Source organism: Rhea pennata, chromosome 15 (genome assembly GCF_028389875.1).
Source record: "Rhea pennata isolate bPtePen1 chromosome 15, bPtePen1.pri, whole genome shotgun sequence".
In the NCBI taxonomy this organism is placed as follows: Eukaryota; Metazoa; Chordata; class Aves; order Rheiformes; family Rheidae; genus Rhea; species Rhea pennata.
The window spans coordinates 10,429,771-10,443,583 of NC_084677.1; the positions used below are offsets into that span (position 1 = coordinate 10,429,771).

A 13,813-nucleotide genomic window follows, 5' to 3' on the forward strand; every position below is an offset into this window, starting at 1 on the left:
AAATAGGCCAACAGATTTTCAATTAGTAAATTTAAATACCTATGGGTTCTTAATACTTTGCCTTCCCAAAGAGCATTGCCCTTTTTAAGGTGATGTGCTGTACGCTATCATCTCCTATTGTCAAGCAATAAGTATTTGAAATTCATTTCAGTTAGGCAAATAGAGACTGATTAAACATATTTAAGAACGCTCTACATACCCCAATCAACTGAAAAAAAAATGTTCTCAACTAACATGTTTTTTGCAAGCTAACTAGTTCAGAAGTTACCATTTGACAAATCATGACTTAACTAAAAGATGAATGAGATTTTATTCTTCTTTTATTCTATAACTTCTTCTACGCACCAATTTGAGAGACAGTAGTTCACACTCAAGAAATTGTCCCTAATACAATAAACGTATGGTTCAAATAACCAGCAGTTTCCAATCTTTCCTCATGAGGTAGAGAAAAACCTCTTCATGGGAAGACAGTGGCTTCCAGAGAACTAGATTGCGTGACCAAATTGGCTTCTATAATCCATAGTTGAAGAAAGATTTCAAACAAGCAAGTGTGAAGAGTCATCCCAGAAGCACAGCTCATCATCTCACAACAGCACTCACAATGCATATTTAGCTGTCCATTGAAGCACACCACTTGTCAGACGTGAAGGAAATTCAAAGAGCTGCATGGGAGTCTCCCTTATCAACAGTCAGGGAGCTTGCAGGGGGGACTATCCTGCACCAAGACCTGAGGATACTACCCCAGTACCACTAGCAGAGTATGCCCTACCCTTCAGAGGAACGTAGATGTCCGGGGTCCCCATAGGACACTGCTGTGTAAACTCTTAACACAGCATAGGTTGCATACACACGAGAAAACATTTAAATTTTTCGAGTCAGTTTCTGAAAAATACCATTTTTCATATCAGTAATGCACACATGATTTTGAAAGAGAAGCACTTAGAATTCAACTTGGCCGCTCTCTGGACAAGTACCTGCCAGTCTTATAAATAATTACTTTTTTCTTCCTCCCTCCACTCTTTAAAGGTACACTGCAATCATTCCACCAGAGACCAAACACACTGAATACAGAGAACTCTACTCCTGGCTATCTCAGCTCACGTCTGTATTTTAAGAGGGCACTTTTCCTGCTCACGTGGTAGTATTTCCACTTCAATTACATTATGCCAAGCAGATGATGGGTTATGTGACAAATGTTACATTTTTAGTGTCATCTTTCAGAAGTTGTTCATGTAAAAGCAATTTTACCAGTTACATACATTGACATTGTCACAGAAGCAAACGTACACTGTGTGCAATTAAACCAATGTACAATGTTAGCAACAGATGAGCATAAGAAAAAATACAAGTGTGATATTAGAAGATCAAGTTAGAACAAGTGCAAAAATGAACTCAACTAACTAGGATCACCTTGCATGGTGGCAAATACATTTTTGAAGTTGCAGCATACGACATTGTTAAAGTTATATTTCTGCCCTAAAAAGCTCATGGATGGAGGCTAAAGAAAGCATGTTAGAGCACAGATGATAGTTTTAGTCTGTGCCTGATTACGGGTAGAAGATTAACTGATTACCATAAACACTAGCACCACTCTCCTGTGCAAACTGTTTTAGTCATGTCATCTACAGAGAAGAGTCCGCATTCAGTTTTATGTTAGGCAATTTTCAACCTCTTTTTATCCATCAGAAAAGAAAGTAGTTCACGTGCCTAAATATGCAGAAACAGCCACAGTAGTTTCCTCAGAAAAGCTAGTTAATTCTCTCTAGGACACACTAAAAGTAACATATACACTTTTTGGAAAGTGTCTATCTCATTCCATTAAAAAAGATGATTTCACCATATCAATTTATGAGACTGAATAAATGTGGGGATTTTTAGTAATAAGGAAACCTTAAAAATTTCATCCAAGAAATTTGTTACAAACAACTTGGCATAAACTATTCATTATTGATAGCTCTTTCAGAATGACCCTGCCAGACGGATATTACTTCAAGACAAAACTCCTTTTAATTATTCTACTTCCAACTATAGAATCCACATGGAGGATTTATTCTGAGACAAGCATATTGTGATAGTTGTCTGATCTAAGCTGGTCAATTTTATTTGCTTATCTGCTGTTTGCCAAGATTTGCTATAATGCACATAAATTCTTCACAACCTAAAATCTGTATCAATAAAACACTCCAAATTTAGAATCACTTTATCCACTCCAACTGACAGCTTTCCATCAAGTTTCCAAGCTTTCTTTCCACTGCCATGCAGAGTGATGACAACCCTCCTTCACTCTCCCTCTGCCTTTACCTCTTTTGCCATGCTCTTTTATCATTACTTTCGTCCATCTCACCAAGCGCCCAGACTTGGCTTAGCCCACCCCAAAGCCTACTTCTTTTTCTACTCCTGTATAGGGAGAGAGAGACAGTGAAAGCGTAAATGGCCATGTCTAGTACCAGTGTAAAAATAGGTATTTTTCTATTCCAGTTCTGCCATATTCTCCACTGGACAACTACCTGCAATCTCAGCAGTCTTTCAACTACCTCTCACTTTTGCATCATTCTCTTCTTATGCAGTTCACCATTTCCTCCTATCCCGTGAAGGACTTTAGGAGGCAATGTCAAGGAAACTTATTGTGTATACTCACTGTTTTTGTATTTTTCTGTAGGCATCTGTTGATGACCATTTTTAGACGCAGCATATTAGGCTAGATAAACCATTGGTCTGATCTGGTATAGCCATTCTTGCATAGAAGACTACTGCTCTCCCAATTGCTTTTGCATCCCACTGACACCCTTCCACGTTCTTTCAACTTTCTCCCATTTCATTCTCCTCTGGCTGTTCTCTTCATATTAAAAACACAGTCTGTCACATTACAAACCTAAGCTCTCCCACATTTTAACAAAAAGCCTCTTTGATCTCATACCTTCCCAACAACCATGCTATCAGCATATTCAATGAACTAAGATGTGAAAGGAGATCTAGAATTACTTGTTGCCAGTTCAGAACTAAATCCATGACTGCTAGGCTTCTGCCCCCCACTGAACCATAATTCACTGAACCTCTTACCAAGGTTTCCGGTGACCTTCTCCCTAATGACATCTCAGAATTGATAACACATCTCATTTTTTAACTGTAGGCAGCCTTCAGCATTAAAGACTATTCTCTTTAAAAATATATTTCCATCTTACTCTTTCAGGTCTTCTCTCCCTCTCTCCCCCAACTATCCCTGAGGAGATGGAGAAGCCTTAACAAACTTTCATCCTACCTTGCCATTTATAACCATGCTTGGGTAATTTCATCAACATCTTCAAACATCTTTATGTTGCCAAATTTCAGGTCTCTCAGTTACAGATCTATTTCTCTGCATGAACTAAGATTTCCACCTATTTTTGACATGATCTTCTGTACCTTGCTGTACATGCAAACTCAAAAGAGCTAGAGCTGAGTTCAAGTATCTCAGCTTTCCTTAATCACAGAACCAATTACTGTCATCCCGTTTATCATTCAATGCATTAACTCAGCAGTATAAATCAAATCTTTAACTGCTCATACCATCTGTAGACAGTTCACCAACCCTTTCTGCCTAGCTTAATACACACTTGCACATGTATACATTCATTGAAACTCCTGTCCATGCTCTCATTTTTATAATTATTATCCACAACTACTTCTTGCCTTTTACAAAAGACATGCCTCTACCCCTCAAAGCCATGTAAAAGCACAATCCCTAAACAAAACTTTCTTAGCTCATTTGCTTTGACTAGTATCTTTGCTCTCTGCCAATACCTCCCATTCTGTCTCGTATTAAATACGGGGTACTTGTCTTCAATTATAAGGCACTAGCCAACACTACTTTCTTCCTTAGCATACAGGCTACCTAGGAGGATCATGTTTTACTGTCTTGTATTAAAGTGCCTAGCACAGTGGGGACCTTATACCTGACTTAGTTTGGTAGACACTATGCTAACAGAAACAAGTAATTTGGACATTGACTTACATTGTAGAAGGATACACTCCATTTTCAAGAACGGATTCCAAGACTGAACCTGTATCTAACAAGACACTTCTGGAACTTCCCAGTTGTGTAAGATTTTCTTTCTCACTTCTCCATATAATTCCCTGCTAACCTACATTTATGATGAGAGAAAGACAAAAGAGGTCCTGTTAATTAAAAATCTATTTCCCTTTTCCTCACTGTGGCCTAAGGGGGGGGGGGGGACATGGGGGGAAGCACCACGGTGCACCCTGCACTTTCTGACCTGCTAACTTGCACCCAGACTCTTAGTAATACAATGAACACGTGAAGCTTGCTTTGCCACCCAGTGTATTTCCTATCGAAGTCAAGATCTATTGCTTGTTTCAGTATATAATAAATCTTTAATACTATGCTGAATTAACTCTGCTCATCTGCAAGACCTGTGCACTGACATTTTATTTTTTTCCTCTCTCAGTCAGTCATACTAGGGGAAATGCAGCAAGTTCTATCACACATAAAAAGGAAACACAAAGGTCTAGTAAGTTAAAAAAAATGGAAGAGAAGGACAGCAGTTCAAACTTTCTCCATAAACCTCATTTGTCTGTCACATACACCCAATATTTCTCTAAGAACTTCTCTAAGTTAGAGATTAGCATATCTTAGTATACACACAGATATACACCATTACAGCTTATTCCTCTGTAATTCATGGTTCTATCCTTACAAAAACTGTATGCAGACCACTCCACATGCAACTGACAGATATGACTGCACTCATGCAGGCAAAAAAAAACCCCAAATTCTAATTAAAAACTACTCTACCTTAAAGAAGGCTCTAGGCTCCAACATTGTTTCAGACTTTTTTCACCCCAAATCCAATGCTCACTGCTATTACTAAAAACTGAGATTGAATCTCATTACTAGGTTCAGATTCCATCTAGTAATTTTTATATGCACAAAAATAAATGTTTGAAAAAGATCTAACTGAAAACACATCAGTGAATTCAAAGTTCCAGTTTTTGTCTTGGGAACTTGAAAGAATTACAGCTATGACAGCCTTCATTCTAGCTAAGTGCATTCCCTCTTCCACACCCTACAAGAAAGCATTCACCAGCAACATCACCAGAGCTAAACGAAACTTACAACCAACAGAAAGAGGAAGGAAAAGCACATTTGAGTATATTTTGTGTTGCTGGGTTTGTCTAAGAGCACACTCTAAACAATCAAGGAAATAGAAACATTATAACTGTTCACTTTCTGTTTTTTTTTTGTGATACATGTGTGCTGTTGAAAGGAGATCAGTTATACATATATTAAAAAAAAAAATCAGTAATAGCAAAATGACAAAGACAACTGGTTTAATCACTATTTCAGGTTGCGTATAGCAAAAGCATTGTTTATAAGATTTTTTTAAAAAAAACTTTTGAACAACAGAAAAATGTGTTCTGTGTTTGTGACTGTGTGAACATTTTTAATCCCCATATTCTCTCACTGGAAAAAATCCTCATATTCTTTCACTAAAAAAAAAAAAAAAAAAAAAAGTATTTAATGCAATTGATGAAATTAAGTCCTTTAGTGAAGGGACGTGATTTATTTCCTTACAAGAGCCTTAGGTACGTGAGAACTAGACCCTATCCGCACTGTGAAGCTCACCTTGTCTGCCATACTTTCTGTAGTGTTTTCAGATTCTTGTTCCTGTTCTAGCTTTTTGGATACTTGTTTTAGCAACCCAGTTTACAACAATTTATAATTTAAGAGCGAAAAAAACAACAAGTTACAGCATGGGGGAAAGGACTAAAGAGTCAGAGGGAACAGACAAGCTTCTTAAGCCGCCTCTACTACCAGGTAAGACACTTGGGCAGATACGTTCTTGTTTTCACTACTAATACAACTGAACCCACTGCAGACAATGATTTATTGCAAGCAGTCAGTTTCCTAGCACAGGAACAACTTCACCCCATAAGACATTTTTCTAAGCTAAAAATAAGACAGAACTTGTGATAAATTAACATATGCAACCAGGAAGCATTTACTGGAGCCATCCACTGCCAAGACACAAGATGTACATCCAATTTCTTCCAGGTAGGAACTCCAGGTCAACAGTTAAGAGCCCAGAATTTCAGTCTGCAGTCCAGAAATGTGAAGCAAGGTGGTATTTAGGGAATAAGAAATGTACAATACTCCATACCTTCCAGAAGGTCTTCAGAAACTAAGAACTAAATAAGATTATAAAAAGATGTTACCAGCTAGGTTGGAAAATTTATAAGAAAGAAATGATAAGTTACTTGAGCAAGTAGCTCAATCACAGAAGAAACCAAAATTTAAATAACCACATCCCAATAAAAACTGAGTATTTCTTATTTGAGTATTTAGCTTTATCTTCACAAGTAACATTGCTAGCTATTCAACAGGAAAGCTTCTTTCACAGTAAAAATTAAACTTACACTTAAAAAAAAAAAAAAAGTCTACTTCCATATCCACCCAGTTTTCTGGGTGTCCAAGTCATATGATGTAGCTGGGACTGTCATCTTTAACTACATTCCCAAGTACATGCCACTCTATTCCTGGCTGCAAGTTTTAAAACCAGGATCTCTCGCTACACTGAATTTTCAAAAACACTAAAAAAGCTCCAAATATTTCATACTAGAAAAATATGATTCTAAACCAGCAAATTTACTTATAATTTTCAGACAGTAACTTTGATCATTAACATAGTAAGCCAGAGTACTGTAATTATGTGTAATAAATATGTTCGTATCAGACATCTTGGAAGTAATTGAGATCTGATCTCTCTATACTTGACTAAAGACATCAACTGATTTTGAATCACTACACTTATTCAGGCTAAGCACTACACATAACTGCACCTTAAAATTCAATATATTGTATAAGCTTTCACCCCAGTTTACTTCCAGCTCAACTACTTTCCCTGGCATAAGGGGGAAAAAAAACCCACTACTTTCTGTACTATTTTACTAACTCTGAGAAGATCGCAAGGACTCCAGCAGCCTCCATTCCTCTCCTATTACCTGCTAGTTAAAAAACAGATTGAACACACACAGCCAGCAGGGCCACCCCCGAGTTCTCTGCCCCACTGCGAGCACCCCGAAAACTTCAGCCTTCCTCTGAGGGAGAACGCCTTCGAACAGCGGGCGCAAGGGCAACAAAGCTGGTTCCGAGAGGAGCGCGACGGGACCAGCAACGGCTGCAGGGAGACAGAGCAGGGCCGCCGCGGCCGCCCGGACCCCGCGGGCGGGCACGCAGCGATCGGCTCCCGGCCGGGCCCCGCCGCGCCCCGCGCCGCGACCAACGCTCCCCCGCGCCGAGCCGCGCCCGGAAATCCCGCCCGCGGCCCCGGCCCCGGCCCCGCGCCCTGGCGGGCACCTTCCCGCGGCCGCCTAGGCCCCGGCCGCCCGCCCGGGCCGTGGCAGGCCCGGCGGCGGCTGCCGCTCGCGCCGCGCTAGGCCCCGCGGCCAGGAAGCGGCCGGGAGCCGCCGCGCTCGCCGCGGGCCCGGCGCCGGCAGCGCCGCGGCCGCGCCCGCCCTGCCCACCTGGGTTGCCAGTCATTCCAGCTGCGCGGGTGGTAGTGCTGCCTGCTGCCGGTGCCGCTCAGCCGAGACCCCGGGGCTCTGCGGCTCATTACCTTGCCCGAGACGGCATGGCCGGCCGGGCAGCGGCGCGGGGCGGCGGCGCGGGGCGCGGGGCGGCGGCTGCTCGGCGGCGCGGGGCGGCGCGGCGCGGCGCGGCGCGGGGCGGGTGGCCGCTGCCTCACGCGCAGCAGAGGGGAGGGGAGAGGGCGGCCGCGGCGGCGGTGGCTCCTGCTGCTGCTGCCCGGCCGCGCGGCATGCTGGGATCGCGGGCCATGGGGCCGCCCGCCCCCCTCCGCGGGGCACGCTGGGAGGGCGGGGCGCGCTGGGGGCGGGGCTGCGCCGCCCCTCCCCCTGCCCCTGCGCGGGCGGTGGCAGCCCCCGCGCACGCGCGCGCGGCGCCTTCCCCCCGCCCTGAGGGGAGCCGGCGGCCCGGGGCGGGGCGGGCGGCGCAGCGCCTCGGCGTCCGGGGCGGACAGGCTGCCAGCACCTCTCCGCGCCGAGACCGGGCTGTGGAGGCTCCTCCTGAGACAGGGGCTGTGGGCGTCTCCCCCAGTCCCGGTTGTGAATGTCCACGCGTGACAGGGGCTGTGGATGTCTGCCCCACGACGGGGGCTGTGGGCGTCCCCCCAGTCCCGGTTGTGAATGTCCACGCGTGACAGGGGCTGTGGATGTCTGCCCCACGACGGGGGCTGTGGGCGTCCCCCCAGTCCCGGTTGTGAATGTCCACGCGTGACAGGGGCTGTGGATGTCTGCCCCACGACGGGGGCTGTGGGCGTCCCCCCAGTCCCGGTTGTGAATGTCCACGCGTGACAGGGGCTGTGGGCTTTCCCCCAGTCACAGTTCACAGGGGCTGCGGGTGCCCCCCAAGACCAGCCTGTGAGCATCCTCCCTGCTTCCCTCTGCTGCCCTTCCCCTTCTCCTTCCCCTTCCTCTTGCTGGGGTCTCGGTGGGGAGCTGCTTCCCCCTAAATAAGTCCTTTTCGCTGCCAGGTTTCTCCCCTTGGGACATGCCACCTGCGTGGCACTGCCACGGAGAAGTCCGGTCTTTGCTTTTGCAGTGGTCAGTGAAAAGCCAACAAATCAGATACTGCTAGTTTCTCCTTTTTCCTCCCAATTGCAGAAATGTATTTTAAAAGAAAACTAGCAACATATCTTCTTCCTAATCCTGGATTACTCTTCTGTGTGAAGAAGTCGGCACACCTGCTAGAAGGGCTGTTGGTGCAAATAGCAGGGAAGGCCTGTGTAAATGGGGAGGCAGGCAAATCTGGGCGGCAGGCGGAAAGCCTGCTACGTTCTGTGCATATTCTGGCTACATTTCTCAAAAAAAGATGTAAAGACTCTCTCAGGCATATTGTTTCTCCTCTAAGATTTAGAAACTTGCGTTACCTTATTTAATAAATCTGATTCCTGTCTGTAGAACATTTCCCCAGATATGAAAAATTATAATGGCTTAATCAGGTGTTCAGCAAAAGGACCCAGGTAGACCAGGCTCTTTTATTAATTACAATATCCCAGATTTAACATCACTGAAAGACCTAGGAGCTGTTTTAAATTCCCGCATGGCTAATGCACCGCTGTGCTTTTGGTGAATTAGCTAACAGCATATTGCCACCTCTCCTTCATTCTACTGCACGGCCATGATCTTACTGATACGATCTTGCTGGCTTACAATCTGTGAGTAATGCTCGTAAGATATGTACAGATTTCAAAAGCAGTCCCAGGACAAAAAAAAGTCATATCCAAGGCTTCTTTGCAACATATATTTTGATGCAATAAGACTTAGTATCCATCAGACTGCATTTCAACTGACACACTGTGAAAGGTAGTTGTAAATCTTGATTGAGTCATTTTTGCAAAAATAATTAATTCCATAAGCCATGATAATTTGTTTTATTTTTCTTTATAATCGAGTTGGACATCCAGAATTACCTAAAATGTAACAAAGTGAAGTTTTCTGACCTACAGCAACAACGCTTACTGCGAATTTGCTCACTCTTTCCACCAGAGTCTAACAGATTCCCTGCCACTGGCAATGCAGCAGGTGATGATTTTTCCTCTTATTTCATGACTGCGTAATATCGCAATGGTAACAACATGAATCGCTTATGGGGAAATATAATAATAGGAATGTATTTTCAACTACCTTTAAAACTGATTTAGCATGGGGAGGCAAGAAAGAAAGCTGGCACAATATGACCAGCACTGCCTGCAGATGGCAAGAGTTTAAGAACCACTGATTTAGTGTGATTTAGTATAAGAAATTTTGTATCACAAATCATGTATTCTAATGGCACAGATCATGTATTCTAGTGGTGAATTTGCTGCAGTCTGTGTGGTCTAATGGAGATCACTCTTCTGAGCATAGTTGTCTCATTTGTAAAATGGTGATGTTTAGCTTTCTTAACTGCTGTTGTACACGACCTTAAAAATGTAAAATGTAATATAGTTTCCAAGTACTGTTAAATACATACTTGAACTGTTTCTCCAAGGATGATTATATTGTGAAATTTCAGTAGTATTATAGATAATAGTTAAAATTCTCATAATGATTTTCAAGATACAGTAATAATTATTTCTATAACATTTTTTTCAATTATAGATTTCAATCAACCACTGTACACAGATGGACAAGGATTGTTCTGATACCACTTGAAGAAGCACAGAGAAGCTGAGAATTGGGTTTTCAAAACTTCCTTCTAATTTTTGTCCTTAATTTTTGGACCTCAATTTTAGATGCTTAACACCCAGCACTGATATCAATTGGACCTGTAGGTTCTTGAGTCTTGTTTAAAAAAAAAAAAAAAAAAAAAAAGAAGAAGAAGAAGAAGTCTAAATCTGGTCTCCCAGATTAGAAATATGTGGACTTAAAAGCCTATCCCAAATCTCAGAATGGCTTGATAGCACTTGCAGAAAGATAGATACCCAGTCTAACTCCCTGACTTATGCTCAATCTATTCAAACTGTCCATATCCATCCTAATACAGAACTCTGGAGTGATAGACACTGCGAGACACACTTTTCCTACTTTTTAATTCATGGTAATGATTTCTCTGATTAATATATAAAAGACTATATTAATTTGAGTGTTATTTTTATTTGGAATAAAGTGCAGATTGTATATATTTAATGTGCTTAAATAGAGCAGTAAGCACCATATTGCATCTTTTATCCCTTACTAGTTCATTCCTTTACTGAACAGTATGTCTGAAAAAATTAGCATATGCTGAAAATTACAAGCCACTTTTGGCCCTGTGGCTCCCTATGATCCATAACAAAACTACAGATTGAGAGAAAAACAATCACCAACCACGAGAGGGAAAAAGATGCTATTTCCTGTTCTGAAAACAGGACAGAAGCCAAGGAGCAAAACAGTATTTCACTGGAGCAGAGAAGCACCACATGCCAAGATTTTGTAGCCTGAATATTGCAGACGCATGCCTCCTGAAAATTACAGAGGATTCCTAGAATAGTTATTCCCTGCACCTGCCAATTCTACTGATTTGGTGACAGTATACTGTTTTATCAGTGACCTACCAGATTTTCAGTTGAATGGCCCAATACACAGCAAGCCCACTATTTCCTGAACGTAGCAGACTCCGAGCACATGTGATGTATGGCCAATCTGTGCAGGCATAGAAAACCTAGGGTGTCCAGAACATATTGTACTGGTGGTGCATGCACAGCTCATCAGTGCATGCACAGTAGGTCCCTCAGGACTCCTACTGTTTTCTTCATTAAAAATGTCAGTAGGTATAATTATGTATGTAGATTGTACTGTCGAGCAAAGATACTGTCTATCGTGAACAAATGGTACAATCTGCATTGAGGCCTACTTTGTTTCATCCCAAACTGGATATTTTCCTCATCCTTCTGTGTATACTAGTATCTAGATCCAAAACTAAAAATGGTCTCGAAAACAAAGCATGTTGAAACCTTCTAGGGTTTTGTGCTGCAAAATTTTTTTTAATGCAAAAAAAGCAGAATCTTACATTTTAGAAATACACAAATGCACTGTGAATTGAACACTAACAAAAATTATCTTTTGTCTTCTTTGCTTACCTGAAAGAGAAAGGAAAATATTTTACATTTTCTGAATATTTATGAAACTATTTGAAATTTAAGTGACATGGCACATGGAAATCTGCCTTTCCTCAAGGTCTTTTAGAGCATAACTTTTACTGAACAGTATTCCTCTGTATCAGTGCAAGAAATACAGTACATTAATTTTGTTAGAACTTGCTCTTTTTTTTCTACAGAATTTCTTTGAAATTATTTCTTTAAAAGATGAGCATTTTACATCTCCTAGCTAAGAGAGCATTCTATACACTAGTATACAATATATGAGTAAATACCTGAGTTCCTGCCGCAGGTTCATAATAGTTTCATTATATCATGCATTAACATAAGTACTTGGTTGTGTGTGTAAACTCTACTTCTTGGTTTTCTGTTTATTAACTGTAGATTATCTTAAATGTTCTATATATCATTTGCATGCTACCAGTAACAATCAACAGTCATATAACCTTAATCTGAGTACTTCATCAAATGGTACCTAAACAAGTAGTTGTTGGAGTTACTTTGACAAATATACAACCTAAAATAGATACAGATCTTGAAATACTTGTTAAAATGACCAAGGAGAATATAGTAAAATAGTATTTTTTTATTAATATGATGAACTCTATTACATCAGTTAAATTTCAGCCAGGATAAAAATGGAAAGATAGCCTACAGCAGTAGCTTCCACAGTGGTCTTCAGGAGAGCATGAACTGCAGCAATCCTTTTATGAATTCCGGAAATCACACAGAATGCCTTAGAGGAAAGTCATAGTAGATGTGCAGTGTATTACACAGTTAAATTGACAGCATCATAATCACTCAGTTTAAAAAAATTTCTCTCCATCTCTGCAAACCAAACTCTTCATGAAACAAGCTCACTTCTGATTGGTAGATAACACTGGCTGAGAGTCAAGTATGCCGAATAAAATATGTGCAATTCACACCAAATAAACTCATGTTGAACAAAATATGTGCAAAGAGCAGCGGTTCCCTCTCTCCGGATCAGCTAGGGACCCAACCAGACTCTCCTTTCTCGGTGCTGTATCCAAGGTCCTGCCTGAGATGGTCTGTTATCTGCAAGCCAAACAAGGTGGCTACGGAATGCTTCGTGTTGCCGTAAGAGCTGGCTGTTTTGACTGGAGGTTGTTGTGAGATTTGTGCTGCTTGCATTATTTTGGGAGGGCCTAGGCTGAAGCTTAATGAAAAACACTGCATCCTGCAAGAGTGAAAAGCTGAATCAGGACTTAGGAGAAATTGCATATTATGAAATTGCTGCACAATGCTGGAACAGAGCTGGCATTAACTGTACTGCACTGCAGAAAAAGACAAAATTGGAGCAAGAAGCAGCTACCTTTTTTGGAAGATGCCAATAGTACAAGACTATTACACGGTGAAGTCCTTTTAAAAAATTAATGCTTTAGCTGATGCTGTGTTATCTTCCCAGTGAATTTCAGAATTTCTGTCTATTGAAATAACTGCTTTTCACATAAGCTTACAGGTTCTGTAGACCGAAGTTTATATCATGTTTGTTGAAGGGGTAATGTGAAAGAGGCTGACAGAAGAAAGTACCAAGCCCTTAAGGCATAATAAGCCTGTGCAAATTTGTCTGGATGGTATAATTAATGCAGTTTGTTAAATTAGCTCACTTTGGTGCTTCTTGCTGATAGTGGAATTCTATGAAAATTAAAAGAAAAATTGGTCTAACAGGTATGGAACAAATAGAAGTGAAACATGCAGTAAACTCCCCCAAAGTATTTGTCCTTTAATCTTCTCTAATTTTAATTGCTTTATTCTAGGCTTATTTTCTTACCTGTTTCTTTAATGTTTTCCTGATCTCAACATTTACAAAATCCTTATCTCTTGATAAGGATAAGGGTCTTTCCTTGAAGACTCTGAGAAATACTTTGATGATATCACTAGAGACGTCACATGAGGTCATACCTCACGTGGCAGCTCACCGTCCAGCTTTTACGAGAAAAAGCGCAGTATTGGAGCACAGACAGGAGGAGCTGTGGAGCCAGGCTCATAGAGGTGTTTAAGCAAGAGGCCCCCCACCACCCCAACTGGCCCCCAGGGCGAGCTGGGCTCCAGGCAGGGCCAGGGGAAGGGATGTACAGGGCCCACGGTTCCTGCGAGGAGGTCTGTGTCCTCTCCAGCCCCACTCCGGAGTCTAGATGACCTTGCTGGACTGCCCC

At 41.9% G+C, this 13,813-nt stretch overlaps 1 protein-coding gene across 3 annotated transcripts in view; it reads right to left on the minus strand.

Moving 5' to 3' along the window:
• The window catches only part of SMG1 (SMG1 nonsense mediated mRNA decay associated PI3K related kinase), a 68,413-nt gene extending 60,803 nt beyond the window's left edge, over window positions 1-7,610 (minus strand). Inside the window, exon 1 of one of the 3 annotated variants that reach the window (XM_062587827.1) lies at window positions 7,522-7,610. In XM_062587827.1, the coding sequence (XP_062443811.1) occupies window positions 7,522-7,610 (89 nt within the window). Of the gene's footprint in view, window positions 1-3,991; window positions 4,058-6,999; window positions 7,079-7,521 lie in introns of those variants that run through there. The other 2 variants (XM_062587828.1, XM_062587830.1) reach the window with 2 other exon arrangements.
• Between the last annotated feature and the right edge of the window lie 6,203 nt (window positions 7,611-13,813).